The sequence below is a fragment of the Misgurnus anguillicaudatus genome, chromosome 24 (genome assembly GCF_027580225.2).
Source record: "Misgurnus anguillicaudatus chromosome 24, ASM2758022v2, whole genome shotgun sequence".
In the NCBI taxonomy this organism is placed as follows: Eukaryota; Metazoa; Chordata; class Actinopteri; order Cypriniformes; family Cobitidae; genus Misgurnus; species Misgurnus anguillicaudatus.
In genome coordinates, this window is record NC_073360.2 from 32,301,668 (window position 1) to 32,317,883 (window position 16,216).

Consider the following 16,216-nt stretch of genomic DNA (forward strand, 5'->3'; position numbering starts at 1 on the left):
AGTTTTGAGGACAAGTATTGTAAATTGTAAGTTACACTTAGTATAACTTATGTGTGAATTTGATTGCAAGAGACTTGACAAAATTTACATTTACGCTTTTACTGTTTGTACTGTAATTCGTTGAAAGACCATGGCTGCGTTCCCCGAAACCTTCTTAGCTCTACGTCGTTCTTAAGTTGTACCTTAAGCTGTACCTTATCGTTAATACGTGTTTCCCGAAACGTTCTTAGTTACGTATCACTTCTGTAAGTCGTTCGTTCGGAAGGTTGGTCTGGAGCAATCTTAGCTATACCTTATCCCACTTGACTCCGCTAGGGGCCATGACTGTGATAAAAGCTTGTGTAGATTGCAGTCTATATAACTAAATATCTGTTTTAAAAAAAGTTGAAGTACACTCCGTGTTAAATTAGGCATTTTTTATTTATTTAAAGAATAAAACATTCACATAATTAGACATTATTACACTGATGATGGTTAGATTTTTTATATTTTTTTCCAAAGGAACATCAGCTGTGAACTATTATTACAGGCTAAAGAAACTATTAAAAAAAGATTTTGGGTGGAGGAGTTGGTGAAACTATGGCAGGCAGCTACACAGCGAATCTTACTATTTTATTTGTGCATTTCATATCCGTTAAATCTTTAGTTTACCGGCTATTTTAGCTGCAAATAAAACAAATCAAGTTAAAAAAAATTGCATGCCACTCGGGAGCACATTCATCACAAAATCATAATTGTTGATTTTCCTAAATATTATTATTGATGTTAATTCGACTTTGCATCGAAGTTTTTTTAATGTTTTATAACTTTGAGGCAACTGCCATATTCTTTATAAACATTAAAAAGAAAATGCTCCACTTGATAATTGCTTGTATAAGGTCAACAAATTTTCCACATTAAAACTAATCAAAGCTTAAACCTAAAACAATCATACTATATATTTATATATCATATAATATATATTTTATGTTATATTTAAGGTTAACAGACAGGCGCGGCTCCAGAAATGCGTCCATTAAGCGTTATCCGCATTGTAAACGCGCTGCTTGCGCAGTGTCCAAACACATAAACACGTGAACTAATGAACAACAATTTGTTTTTCTACATTTTAAGTGTAATGCCAAGCCAGGTGACTTGCACGACCCACCTTATTTCCCTGTGCAACGCATTTATTGGGAACCCCTAATATAAATTATCCTTTAAGGTGAAGGAATAATGGATGCATTGAAGCAGTTTATGCATTATACTTTTGGACATGAAGTTGCGAGTTTTGCATGGGTTTGATATAAAATAAAATATACAAGTGTAGCACCCCTAATGGAGCTGAATGGAGATGCATACAAAAAGTCACTACAGCAAGCATAAAATAGTAGAAAAATACATTATACTTTATTTAACAAAGTATTAAAATAAATTGGGTCATCCACCCGGACCGGAAACAGCCCACAAGGGTAGCCACCGTCAGCGGGTATACATCAACGGGCAAGGAATAGTAAAGATTACCACAGGGAGGAGTAATTACACTGCACACTTCAAACCACAGCAACCTTAACCAGATAAAGCCACCATAAATCATTAGTGATACCCACTCAAATCAAATCAATATACCACACCATGAGGCACAAATACATTATGGCTCTTATATATCCCTGCCACGGATTACCCACATAAAATGGTGGGAAGCTACCCGAGAGGTATAACCAAAGGGTATAAGGGGAAAACCCAAAAAATACACTTATAAAAAGGAAGAAAAAAGAAAATAATAAAATCCCCTAGCCAGCAATCAAACCAAATAACTCAACCTAAATGATTCAAAAGAAAACAAAACACAAGCTGGCTAGGGAATTAACAAACATTCATAACTGGGAGCAGTCAGTTTTATAAGTAAAGTAAATAACAAAAAAACTAAAGAGAACAGCGACTAGTCACTATCATCCAACAACCTATAACAAAATAGATAATTTCATGAGTGCTAGTCACATTCAAATAAACAAAACTAAAAAATAAACATACCTTAACAGGGCGAAACCAACCAGACACATGACGGTCCAGAACATCAAACACCCACATTCTACATGAAATAAATCATTTTCATACATAAAACATCCCAATAACACAAACAAAAGAAATAAACAAAACATACCTTAGCAGAGCAAAAATCATATACACGATGGTCCTGAGCTTCAAACTATCACATTCTAAAACACAATAAAATACTCATCACCACTTGTACAAATTCATCCGATATGGTGCATTCATTCACAGATGCCTACGCTTTATCATAATACTAATGGCTACATCCACACCAGAACTTGCATTCACACAGGTAAGTAACCAAAAACCCCTATCCGGGCACTTTTAAACCAGATAAGCATACATCCAACACACATACCTAAAAGGGCAACTAAACAGTATCCGTAATAAACGCTTACCGTCTCATACATAGAAAGATACACGGGGACTCCCGATCCCACACGGCCACAAGCTGAGCAACAGGCAAATGCTAACAGGACCCCAGCTGCCCTGCGCCTTCGCCTGTCCTTTAAATAAGTGCGGCTTATTATCAATCTGTACTGGGATTAGAGATCGCTTTCACATTCCCCCGCCCTTCTTTCTTGCTACCTTGTTACAATCCACCCCCTAGAATTCTTGTCATTGCCCCAATGACAAACAAAAACACAAATCCTACCTTTCTTCACTATTATTTGACTGCTCTGCTACCACAGAACGTGGCAACCTGTAGGGATTAGAATGACAACCGGCAGAAGTCCTAACTGACCGCCGTAAGGGAGCCGGACTTTGTGGCTGCTCTACCTCTTCCCTAGCACCTACGGGGTCAATGTTAGTCCCTGGTTCATCTTGGTGATCCACATACTCTACTTGATCTTCCAACAACACCACAAGAGGCTCCCTGGACATCTCATCCTCATCTATTGATGAACTCGAAGCTAAATCAGCAGCATCTGGTTCGATTGGCAAGTCGGATGTATCCATACTTGATTCTCGTATAGCGCTCCTCAACTCTCACCGATGTACTGTCCTAACTGGGCCATCTCCTGATACCGGTCTAACAGAATATACAGCCCCCTGTCCACAAGGACCTCTGACCACCCTGTAAACACATGGGTCCCAAAAATCCTGAATTTTACTCCTTCCCCTAGCATGATTCCTCAGGTACACAAGCTGTCCCTCTTCTAACCCCTTATCATTTACTTTCTCATTGTGTGGTTTATTCCGCTTCTCTGCTTTCTCTTGCAATTGCTGCCTTACGTGAGTATGTGCTACCCTTAAACTCTCCTGATGACCCTGCACCCAGTCCTCAGTGATACCCAAATTATCATCTGTAACACCCCTTCCCAACAGAAAATCTACTGGGAGCCTAGGGTCACATCCAAACATCAGATAATAGGGAGTCATACCGGTAACATGATGGGCAGTGGTATTATAAGCATAAACAACCTGCGAAAGATGACGGGGCCAGTGCCTCTTTTGTTCTGGGGGCAGCGTCCACAACAGATCATGGAGGGTGCGATTAAATCTTTCGCACTGCCCGTTTCCCTGAGGGTGGTAAGGAGTGGTCCTGCTCTTTTGGACACCATAAATTTTACACAACTGCTGAATCACCATGCTCTCAAAATTCCTCCCTTGATCGGAATGGATTCGACTTGGTGGTCCAAAACGATGAAACCACTGCTGCACCAATATCTGAGCGACAGTACTAGCTCTCTGATCTCTAGTCGCAATAGCTTGAGTATACTTGGAAAAAACATCTGTAAGAACCAGTATATTTTCTCGACCATCACTTGCTGGCTCCAAGACAGTGAAATCAATTGCCAAAACCTCATGGGGGCAAAGGCCTGAAGTGTACCCTGAAATGACCGAATCTTTGGTTGCACTGCCTTACTTAAAATGCATCTTTCACATTGTTGACACCACTGCTCTACTCTCTTCGTCATGCCTGGCCAAAAGCACCGACTACGAACCAACTGAAAGGTACGATCAATGCCTTGATGGCCATGGCCATCATGCACGCTTTGAAGTACCTCATCCTGCAAACACTGGGGAAGCACAACCTGGAAGGTCTCTTTACACTCTCCTGGCATTCGTATTACACGATGTAATGCCCCTCCTTTCTCCACTAACCGATCCCAATGTCGTAACAACTCCCTACTCCCTACCGACATCACATTTCGCTCTTCGGGTCTAGGCTGACATCCAGAACGAAAACACTTTAACACTGGACCAACCACTGGGTCCATCTCCTGAAGTAAGGAAATGTCCCCAACACTCCGCCCAGCCAGGGCAACCACTTCCCCACACTCCACCTCTCGCAATGCCTCTCCAGACTGAGACCCCGCCAAAACCGGCGGAATGTCAGTCCCAGACGCAAACCTCTCTAAATATTGCCTCGACAGGGCATCTGCATTGCCATTACTACGACCTGGGCGATATTTTATGGTGAAATTAAATGAGGCCAATTGAGAAGCCCACCTCTGTTCCACTGCACCCAATTTTGCAGTCTGCAAATAACTTAGCGGATTGTTATCAGTAAAGATCGTAAAATTACTTCCTAATAAGTATTCTCGAAACTTTTCAGTTACTGACCATTTCACTGCCAAAAGTTCGAGCTTCATGGAGCTATAGTTATCCATGTTTCTTTCGGTGGGCCTCAGACCCCGACTGGCATACGAAATAGGCCTGAGTTTTCCATTATGCTCCTGAGAAAGTACAGCTCCCAGCCCTCCATAGCTGGCATCAACCTCCAACACAAAAGGCCTAGTGAAGTCAGCATAGGCCAGGACTGGGGCTGTAATCAAACACTGTTTCTGGGATTCAAAGGCATTCTCGCACACCTCATTCCACTCTGACACTAGTGGTAACTTTGGGGTTTTACCCTTCCGTTTAGACCCACTCATCCGGTTTACCAGCTGATGCAGTGGCGCAGCCAAAGAAGCAAAGCCCTTAACAAAGCGACGGTAATAACTGGCAAACCCGAGAAACGATCGTAATTCTGCCAAATGCGTAGGGCGTCTCCACTCCCGTACCACCCTCACCTTATCGGGATCGGTTGCCACTCCCTGAGCAGACACCACGTGCCCCAGGTACTTAACCTGTTCCTGAAAAAAATTACACTTAGACAACTTGATTTTCAACCCTTGTCGTTCAAGTCGGGAAAACACCTCCTCCAATCGAACCAGATGCTGACTAATAGAAGAGGAAAACACAACCACGTCGTCAAGATAAAGCAACACTGAATGGTACCGCTGGTCACCAAACATGCGCTCCATCAAGCGCTGAAATGTACCGGGCGCATTACAGAGACCAAATGGCATACGGTTAAATTCAAATAGGCCAAAAGGTGTACAAAAGGCTGTTTTGAACCTATCTTTCTCCGCGACTGGCACCTGATTATAGCCACTGGCTAAGTCGAGATTGGAAAACCACTTTGCACCTGACAATGCGTCCAGTGACTCCTCAATTCTAGGAAGTGGGTAGGCATCCTTACGTGTTTTTGCATTTAGTTGCCTGTAGTCAACACACAACCGTATACTTCCATCTTTCTTAGTCACAACAACAATAGGGGAAGAGTAAGGACTACTACTTTCCCTAACAATTTGACTATCCAACAGCTGTTTAATGTGTTTTTTTACTAACTCATACTGTGATGGAGGAAGGCGACGGTAAGGCTGGCGAACAGGAATATCATCCTGTAATGGAATCTCATGGACAATCAGCTCAGTACACCCTATGTCTCCCTCTTCTTTAGAAAACAAATGAGAGTACTTAAGAAGCAGAGCCTTTGCTTGCATAACTTGTTCTTCGGTTAACCCTTCAAATGAAGGAAACTTCAAGCTTTCTACAGTGTTGTCTATCGAAACCTGTTGAGTGGCTATAAAAGCCACACGTTCTGAGGTAGTCTGATTAACCGAAAAGGCCAGAGAGTCTGGGGCCTCTACCTCCACTGAAGCCACCTGTACTGTACCGACTACTCTCCGTGGAAAAAGCCAAACATCCAAAGAACTAACATTAGTAATAGGAGCATATAATGTACCATACTCTGCTTGTAGAAGGGCTGGAGAAACAAGTAACCCCTCAGGGAGTGTACCCTCCTCTGGGCCCAAAGGCTCTAACAAAAATTCTACTAAGGGGAGCTGGGGGCATGTCACAGGTACCATAGAAAGAGTTCCAGCAGCAATACAAACAGGATGATCTCCTAAAACTTTTACCTTAAATGCAGTTGTTGAATTAAGAACCGCCTCAGTTTTCTCGCACTGCCGAAGTGCACGCCGAAACCCTGGAGTGGCCGATTGTATTAGCGGGGTCCGGAATAAACTAGCCCCATATTGATCAAAAAGACTCTGATAACACTCTCTCAGAACATTCATCCCCAAAATACCTGGAGTGATCATCTTACGAGTTTGTAATGTTGCATTTATAGGATCTTTTACAATCAAGATACCCCGTCTTGGAATGCACTGATTTAAAACATTCACATCTAATTCCACATAACCTATATAAGGGATATCAAGTCCATTAGCAGCTTTTAACCCAAGCCACTCACAATCCTGCTTTTTTATATGAGAAAGATATTTATTGAAAAAACTCTCGGTCACTGTTGTGACCATAGAACCGGTGTCCAATAGACATGGGACATTTACATTATCCATCTTCACACTTAAAGCAGGACATGGTCCTACTAACCGATCGTAAACAGAAGAATCTGCACAGGAGCCCTCTACCTTCCCTCCCAGCGTATGGCTCAATACGCTGGGGGTTACAAGTTTTCCGGCAACCTAGAGGGTTCTCGAACTAGTTCCCCCTCAAGAGTATCAAGAACAGTATTACAGTAGCGAGCAATATGCCCAGGTCGATTACATTTAATACAGATTGGTCTACCATCAGGTGCACGTTTAAATCGGTTATTCTGACCAGAAGGTTTATTAGCAGCAGGAGCCAGGTGCTTCACCAACAAATCCAACTGCGCTTGTTGTTTCAGGACTATATTCTTAAGTTCTGTCAGCTCTGTAGGAGGCTGAACACAAAGGGCTTCACAACTAGGTGTAACATGCGTCTCATAAGTATATGGGGTAGGGCGTACCTGCTTATCTCTGTTAGGTTGTCCTTCATCAACCCACTGAATGGCCTCCTGTCGTATCTCTAAGAGCGACATAGTCTCGCTACTTCGTACCAGCTTTTTCAGCTCCCTGCGAAGCATATGGTCACGCACATTTTCACAAAATTGATCTCTCACAACAGTCTCGGTATTGGGTATAGCACCTGGCTTGCACTGCTCCACCCTTTCCATTAAAGCCAAAAGGGCATGTGAAAACTCATATAATGACTCCCCATCCCTCTGCTTCCGATCAAAAAACTTTTGCTGCCAATACACATATGATTTTGAACATCCATACACTTCTTTTAAAACATCAAAGATTTGTTGTGAATTTTCCCTTACCCCCCGAGGCCGATATTTAATTTCATTACGGGCCTCCCCTTCTAAGTGATCAAAAAGAAAGAGAGCTTTATCCCATTCAGACATGTACCTTGACCTGATACAACTCTGAGCCTCCTCAATCCATTCTTCCACAGACAGTGCCCCGGCGACTGAAGATCCAGAAAACTTGGGACATTTACGTTCTCTGGGAAGATACACAGCTTGTTCTCTACGGGAGGAGGCAACCTCCCCCCCACTAGCTTGTCCCTCCCCCCCACTAGCTTGTCCCTCCCCTGCATCCCCGCCTTGACTTGGGCCCAAAAGTCTTTGATTTTCCAACGTAAGCTGCTCCACTTGGGCCCGTAGTCGTTGCAACTCGTCATCCATTCTGAAAGCGCACCAAGCGACCACCAGACGACGATGCAGAAGAGACTGATCCTTCTAGCCGCTGTTCTCTAGGTTCAAAACAAAAAAAAACAACAAAAGAACAACTGAACTGCTCCCCAAAACACAAAATAATCAATCCTGCCGACTACGCCAAAGTGTAGCACCCCTAATGGAGCTGAATGGAGATGCATACAAAAAGTCACTACAGCAAGCATAAAATAGTAGAAAAATACATTATACTTTATTTAACAAAGTATTAAAATAAATTGGGTCATCCACCCGGACCGGAAACAGCCCACAAGGGTAGCCACCGTCAGCGGGTATACATCAACGGGCAAGGAATAGTAGAGATTACCACAGGGAGGAGTAATTACACTGCACACTTCAAACCACAGCAACCTTAACCAGATAAAGCCACCATAAATCATTAGTGATACCCACTCAAATCAAATCAATATACCACACCATGAGGCACAAATACATTATGGCTCTTATATATCCCTGCCACGGATTACCCACATAAAATGGTGGGAAGCTACCCGAGAGGTATAACCAAAGGGTATAAGGGGAAAACCCAAAAAATACACTTATAAAAAGGAAGAAAAAAGAAAATAATAAAATCCCCTAGCCAGCAATCAAACCAAATAACTCAACCTAAATGATTCAAAAGAAAACAAAACACAAGCTGGCTAGGGAATTAACAAACATTCATAACTGGGAGCAGTCAGTTTTATAAGTAAAGTAAATAACAAAAAAACTAAAGAGAACAGCGACTAGTCACTATCATCCAACAACCTATAACAAAATAGATAATTTCATGAGTGCTAGTCACATTCAAATAAACAAAACTAAAAAATAAACATACCTTAACAGGGCGAAACCAACCAGACACCTGACGGTCCAGAACATCAAACACCCACATTCTACATGAAATAAATCATTTTCATACATAAAACATCCCAATAACACAAACAAAAGAAATAAACAAAACATACCTTAGCAGAGCAAAATTCATATACACGATGGTCCTGAGCTTCAAACTATCACATTCTAAGACACAATAAAATACTCATCACCACTTGTACAAATTCATCCGATATGGTGCATTCATTCACAGATGCCTACGCTTTATCATAATACTAATGGCTACATCCACACCAGAACTTGCATTCACACAGGTAAGTAACCAAAAACCCCTATCCGGGCACTTTTAAACCAGATAAGCATACATCCAACACACATACCTAAAAGGGCAATTAAACAGTATCCGTAATAAACGCTTACCGTCTCATACATAGAAAGATACACGGGGACTCCCGATCCCACACGGCCACAAGCTGAGCAACATGCAAATGCTAACAGGACCCCAGCTGCCCTGCGCCTTCGCCTGTCCTTTAAATAAGTGCGGCTTATTATCAATCTGTACTGGGATTAGAGATCGCTTTCACATTCCCCCGCCCTTCTTTCTTGCTACCTTGTTACACAAGGTTTATATTTAGTTGTTTGCAATTTGAAATATTTTTACCAGATATTCCTAATAAATGTAACTTGAACTATTTCTGAAATGTTTCTTTAATAAATAACACCGCTCTCTCGTAATGCAGCGAAGTACCTATTACATAAAGTGAACAATTGATTGTCGAGCAATCGATATCAACCTATTCAGCACCATCGCCATGGACAGCACCTGGTAACGTCGTACGTAAGAAAGTATACCTTAAGAAACCCGCTAAGGTACAGTTCGGGAAACACGCCTAGAAAAGGTAAACCTGTAGTTAAGGTTTAACTTAAGAGTCTTCGTAGCGCGCTAAGGGAGAACGTTATCGGGAAACGCAGCCCATGTCATTGCCATAAAGAAAGATAAAGACAGCGCTGCAAGCACTGCATAGCATAAAGAGAAAAAAAACAAAAGTAGAAATGTGAACATGATAGATGTCTAAAAGATGTCTTACCATAGCCCAAGAATAGATGATGCATATACTTTTAGAACATGTAAAAGAAATGAAAGCAAACACCTTGAACACACTTTGCTTACATGTTGGAATATCATACATCTTCTAGTTCTTTTGGCAAAAATGGCATGTAATCAAATTCAAGGTTATTTAGGGTAGAAGTGGGTTACTCATAGCCAGACTATATTGGGTCAATAGTTAGCAGTCATTTCAACGTCTCGGTTTTTGCTTGCTGGGGACGTTCCTGTCTTTTAGAGAAAGTCAAGATTCACATATAGGAGCAATTTACCAATTCAGGACAGATTTAGAAAAAATGTCTAATGGAAATGTATAAAAATATGTTTGACCTTATCCTTTATTTTGACAACATGTTCAACCATTTTGCATGTAAAGACTTATACTATGAACTGATGCCTAAATGTTGTGGGGGGTGAGACTATTCAACAGAGACCCATTATAATACATTTTGATCAACATGACATAAGCAACTGATAATGTAGGAAAAAGCAGAGAATTGTACATAATCATTTGCATGGATGTACCAAAGCATTTGCAACTTGTTCAAAGAAATGAGAAACTGCTTTTTTGATGTGCAAAAGTGACACAATGATGTGAGAATTGAACAAGCAGTTTTGAGAATTTCAATTCTGATCTGAGAAATGTACCAAAGCGACTGAGAACAACTGTAATATCTGGTAACATGGAAACTGAAAGTTATGAAATAAGACGCATCATTCAGCGTGAGCAGGTTATTGCTGATACTACATCCGGTAAGAGAAAAGCAGTAATCATCATAATTGTGTCTGTAAGAGTATCAACAGTATCAACAACACTATCGAAAAACAGAAAATAACTCTGGTACAAAGACGTAGAAGAATTGGGTTTAAATAAAATATGCCAAATATGTTAAAACACGTAGTGTAAAACGGTAAAGCTAATCTCAACAAAACATAAGCATTAACAATTCTGTTATTTAATTTAATTTAGAAGTTAACCTTTAACGAAGTCATGCTGAAAACAATAAGAGCACTAAACAAGTAGTTCTTGTTTAAAATCTTGTAACATTTTTGTTATATAATATTGCTTATTAAAATGATCACAAAAATAAACATTGTTGCATGAAAAAGTAATAAATAATCCAGCAGTCCCAGTCCATCCTCCAAAACAGAGAGTGTTTACCCAAAGTGTAAAAAGGTTAAAACAGAATATTTTAGATCCCAGGTAAAAATATGCTTCAATGTACTTAAACCACTTAAATACTAGCAAGTACATTTGTAAGTTATGTAAAGTTATGCTACAAATATACTTATTAAAAGTAAAGTTCTACTTGAGCAGTACTTCAGTTAACCTGAAAAAGTAAGAATACCAGTACCAACTAGATTTTATTGAAATAAATGATATCTCAAAATAACACTTAAGGGGTTTTCACACTGCGCTTAACCCTGGGTTATCTTCATTCTAAACTCCGCTTTTAACCCTGGGTTAAGGAGCGTTTCACACCTGTAATTTGAAAGCGGTGTTAGCACCGCTTTTTACCCAGGGTTATGAAACCCTGCTCTGGAGCATGGTTAGCACCGCATTTGTGGTGTTAACCCCACATTGTGGTGCCAAACGCATGCAGTGTGAAACGAAGCAGGGTTAGAATGTTATGACCCTAATTAAACACAGCTGAAGTAGCTAATCAAGGCTTGATAATTACAGACAGGTGTGTTGAAACTGGGTTGGAGACTCCTGACCCAGGGTTTAGGAATGCACAGTGTGAAACGTCAAATTATGAATACCCAGGGTTATCTCTTAACCCCTGGTTAAGTTTGAACAGTGTGAAACATGAAAAAAATAACCCAGGATTCCGTTAACCCTGGGTTAAGAATAACCCAGGGTTAACAATTTCAGGTGTGAAAAGCCCTTTAGATATTCTTCACTTAATTTTAAGAAGTACCAAAAACAATGTGATATATAAGCCTCAAAAGGAGTGCACAAAAATAGTACATTTACTAAGTGTACTTAAAAGTGTATTTTATTAAAGTGCACTTTTTCCACCTGGGATAGCATTTGTTAACCCTTAACACCCCACCGTGGACCTCGGTAATTTTCAAACCCTGGCTACGGCCATGGTTCAAGGTGTTTGCTTTCATTTCTTTTACATGTTCTAAAAGTATATGCATCATCTATTCTTGGGCTATGGTTAGACATCTTTCAGACATCTATCATGTTCACATTTCTACTTTTGTTTTTTTTTTCTCTTTATGCTATGCAGTGCTTGCAGTGCTGTCTTTATCTTTCTGTATGGCAATGACATGGTCTTTCAACGAATTGCAGTACAAACAGTAAAAGCGTAAATGTAAATCTTGTCCAGTCTCTTGCAATCAAACTCCTACATAACTTACACTAAGCGGTGTAACTTACAATTTACAATACTTGTCGTCAAAACTTTAGTCATAGTTTACATCAGAACATCACTTTAGAGTAAACTGTTATATTGACAAAATGACTAAACAATTTGACTGTCTTATCCGTACACAATAAAACAAGGACTTGTCATTCTGATGGCACTGACATGTTCATTGACACAGGTATTTAATTTTGAGAGATGAACTAAGTATTTTGAGTAAAAGAGTGGCTTTTGCAGGTTATCCATGATGTTTTACTATTTGTACAAATTGTTTTGAGAAATGCACTTACTGTTTTGCAAATTGTGAGTATGATTCGAGAAATGTACCAAAGCGACTGAGAAAAACTGTAATAACACTGCTAACAACAAGGGAAGATTGCAAAAAAATGTTTGTGAAAAATTGTTGGTATAGCATATGTCTAATATCAATACCTAAATCCATTCTTTTGTATTTATTGCACAGACACTTTTGCTGTGATAGGTGAGGTTTTTGTTAAACATAAAACATTCCAGGGTTATTTAGTGGGACTGGACATCAAAACACATCTCATAAAAACTCCCTTTTTTCTATCCAGTAAAGCATTTCTTCGTTTCTTTTTTGTTTATTTTGTATTACATAGTCATTTTCACCCAATCCACGTGTTCAAGGAGGGTGTAAATAGTAATAATGAGTCATGGAAAAGTATTTTACATTTAGATGTAGTTATGTAACGTGTTATTGCCCACATTCACATTTCCGTTTCTAGTACATGCAAGTAATTGTGAAAACAATTTAGCTGTTAAACTGGTGAAAGTCATACACTGATCAGCCATAATATTATGACCACCTGCCTAATATTGTGTAGCAGGGACGTGCACAGACATTTTGAGGGGCAGGGGCTCAAGTGAAATAAAGGGCACTTTTCATAATTATGTATTTTTTTTTCTTTTTTTAAACAAAAAAGTATATATACATTACATGAAAACATTACATTACACATTAATTACAAATTGGTTAAAATGCTAAAAACAAAGTTGTGACTCCTGAGTTAGCGCTACATGCCAATAAATGCTATATGCTAACGTTTAGCTGAAGTTCTATTAGTTAACAATTAGTTGTTACTCAAAATCTGTATTTTTGTCTGATAAGGGCTCAACATATAAGGTCTGTTTACTAATGTGAGCTTCTGGCATGAGCCTCAGAGCAAAGCCAATCAGAGCAGAGCTCAACATTATTATTCATAACCCTTTTAAATAGGGCAAAATAGACCATTTAATTCAAATAACAAATTATAGGGTTGTAAATAGACATGTAAAAACTTTCTGGATAATTTTTGCACTTCATAAAGCCACATACCTTCTATGTTATTGTCAAAGAACAATTTAACATATTATGGCAATACATTCTTTGGCACCTTTAATCTATCTTAGATTTCATATTTATTAGAGTTACACATGTCAGAAACAACAAATATAGATTAGGCCTATTTTATTTGTAGTTTATATTTTACTTTTTTGTGATGTCAGTGAAAATTCAGACTGGGCAAGTAAAATACTAAACCATCAGATTTCTTCCCAATCTACTCCAGCACTCCAGTATAACACATTATAGGCTACTTATTTAACAGCCATTACAAAAAAAATGCAAAAAAAGCTTACTACTGCAGTTAGCAATTATTTTATTGTTTGTGCTTTATTATTTTATGAGCAGTGTGCTTACATACTAGCCTGACTACGTCAGACTTCGTACTTCCGCTAAATTTCATTACGCTTCTGTACTCAGTCTGAGATACCTCCCATTCAAACCGTTTTCCCCCGGTCTCAAAACGACCGTCCAATCAACGAACAGAGGGCGGGCTGAGAGCCGTGACGTAGACGCTAAACGCCGAATCACGGTTGTTGTGGACATGGAGACACAGAAAGCTATTTGCTCTGTTGTGGAGAACCGGCACTTGCCAACTTAAACCCGAACAAGAAAAGTGTTTGTTAAACATTTGAATGGAGATTATGTTGTTGCCCTACTCCCGACAAGTTTTTGGAAAAGTTTAATTTATCAACTTTACCGATCGTCAGCGAGAAACTGTGTGCAGCACAGCTTGACGTGCACAACGATCGAGAAATCATGGAAGGGAATTATATTGTTCACAGTTAATGGTGGAGGACGCGTGGGCAAGCATTCTTTGGTGACATTCCTGATTAACCAGAAAATAAGGTAGGAAGATTTAATTTACATATGGTTATGGTTGTCTGGTGGAAGAGTTTGAGAGGAGAGAGGGGTGTTCCTCCCGTTAGACGTGAGTGGAAAGCCACCGTAAGGATAGTGTTCAACTAGCTCTGGCCCGATTTACTTTACATAATCTGCTAAAGTCGTTCATAGCCATGTTAACTCTGGTATTTCGCTCGATGGGTTGGTTTCACATCATACGTGTATTTTACAGCAGAGATTCGATGCGGCTGATCCGGCGCATAAAGCACATCGTATCCAAATGTTATGTGTGATTGGCTTACGTTTAGACCAATGATTTTAAACTTCAAACAAGCCCCTCCCACGAGAAGGAAAACGATTGTCAATTATGCCCAGCCAGACTCTGTCTATGAAGCGAAGCAAAATAGCAGAGGATGGTATTACCAGGTTACTTACATACACTATACGGTTACAAGTTTGCAACTCTTCAGCTTAATATGGGATTGTCGTGGAAAACAATGTCCCTGAATCGTTATGTGTAACAACGTGTCCCATATTTTGTGCATCAAACTGTTAATATAAAAATGCTTCCTCACACACTTACCGGTAGCCTGCTGCTGCCTAATCATGCACATCGCGTCTCGTTCAGGCTGAGCTTTGGCTTCTTACAAGTGCAAATGCAGCCTACGATACTCGAGTACTGTATAGACAACCAATCATAAAGCGAAGTAGGTTAGAGAGGCGGGACTAAGGAAAGGTAAAGCCAATCATATTAGCAATGTGAGTTTTGGAGGCGGGACTCATCTGTTAACCGTTTGTGTACCACAAATAGCGCTATTTTTCTTTTTATAAGAGTTTAAATCTCATTTAAATGATTCCTGAATAAATTCAGATTAAATTAAATAAGTAATAAGTAAAAAAACACAAGAAACAGACATACATCAGTTGTGAATAAAGATCATATTATTTTTAAAAAATAAAAAAGCACCCCAGAAAAAAAGGGCACTTTCTCTTCAGGAATAAAAAGGGCAGGTGCTCAAGCTGCCTTTGATGTCTATGTGTGCACGTGCCTGCTGTGTAGGTCCCCCCCTCGCCACCAAAACAGCCCTGACCCGTCAAGGCATGGACTCCACCAGATCCGTCCACCAAAACCATCATTCACCTCCTCAGCAATTTCATCTATAGTAACTCGTCTTCGCTCAATGAGCCTTGGCCCTGTGTCACCGGTTCATCACTTTTGATAGGTACTGATCCACTGCATACCGGGAACACCCCACAAGAGCTGCAGTTTTGGAGATGCTCTGACCCATTCGTCTAGCCATCACAATTGGGCCCTTGTCAAAGTCACACAGATTCTTACCCTGGCCCATTTTTCCTGCTCAAAGTTGTCCTCAAAGATGATGTGTTAGAAGCAGGAAGAATGTAAGGATCTATGCTACTTTGACAAGGGCCAAATTGTGATGGCTAGATGAATCGGTCAGAGCATCTCCAAAACTGCAGCTCCTGTGGGCTGTTCCTGGTCTGCAGTGGTCAGTATCTATCAAAAGTGGTCCAAGGAAGGAAAAGTGGTAAACCGACAACAGGGTCATGGGCTGCCAAGGTTCATTGATGCACGTGGGGAGCAACAGCTGGCCTATGCAGAGGCGGTCTTACCATATGGCGCTTTTCCATTGCGTGGTGCCCCGCGGTTTGGTTTGGTTTGGGTCGGGTCAGCTCACCTCACTTTGGCGTGGTTAGCTTTTCCATTGAGTTTAGTATCACTTCGCAGTGGGAGGAATTATAGGCGTGTCGTTATATTTGCGCTGCATACGGCTGTGACATCATACAAGAGAGAGCGTCCTTGTACATTCCCATACATTTATTTATTTATCAGTCCGCCACAAAAT

The 16,216-nt window shown here is 40.2% G+C and overlaps 1 protein-coding gene and 1 long non-coding RNA gene across 3 annotated transcripts; both read right to left on the bottom strand.

The window, feature by feature from the left end:
* Positions 1 to 1,367: 1,367 nt before the first annotated feature.
* LOC129437385 (uncharacterized) lies at positions 1,368 to 2,829 on the bottom strand. Its single transcript, XR_008642258.2, has 3 exons — positions 2,433 to 2,829; positions 2,144 to 2,198; positions 1,368 to 2,071 (listed from the first exon to the last, which is right to left on the bottom strand). It is a non-coding gene; the product is annotated as an uncharacterized lncRNA (long non-coding RNA).
* Positions 2,830 to 6,597: 3,768 nt separating this feature from the next.
* On the bottom strand, positions 6,598 to 9,142 carry LOC141361628 (uncharacterized). Of its 2 annotated transcripts, XM_073863189.1 has the most exons (3): positions 8,818 to 9,142; positions 8,688 to 8,745; positions 6,598 to 8,617 (listed from the first exon to the last, which is right to left on the bottom strand). In XM_073863189.1, exon 3 carries the CDS (start codon positions 7,820 to 7,822, stop codon positions 6,776 to 6,778), a length of 1,047 nt encoding a protein of 348 aa, XP_073719290.1. In that variant the 5' UTR covers positions 7,823 to 8,617; positions 8,688 to 8,745; positions 8,818 to 9,142; the 3' UTR covers positions 6,598 to 6,775. The 2 variants fall into 2 exon arrangements, with proteins under 2 accessions (XP_073719290.1, XP_073719289.1); XM_073863188.1 differs by having other exon boundaries at positions 6,598 to 8,745; positions 8,818 to 8,834.
* Positions 9,143 to 16,216: the final 7,074 nt, after the last annotated feature.

Coding starts and splice junctions, on each gene's coding strand:
- LOC141361628 (XM_073863189.1), bottom strand. CDS start 7,822: ATGGATGACGAGTTGCAACGACTACGGGCCCAAGTGGAGCAGCTTACG.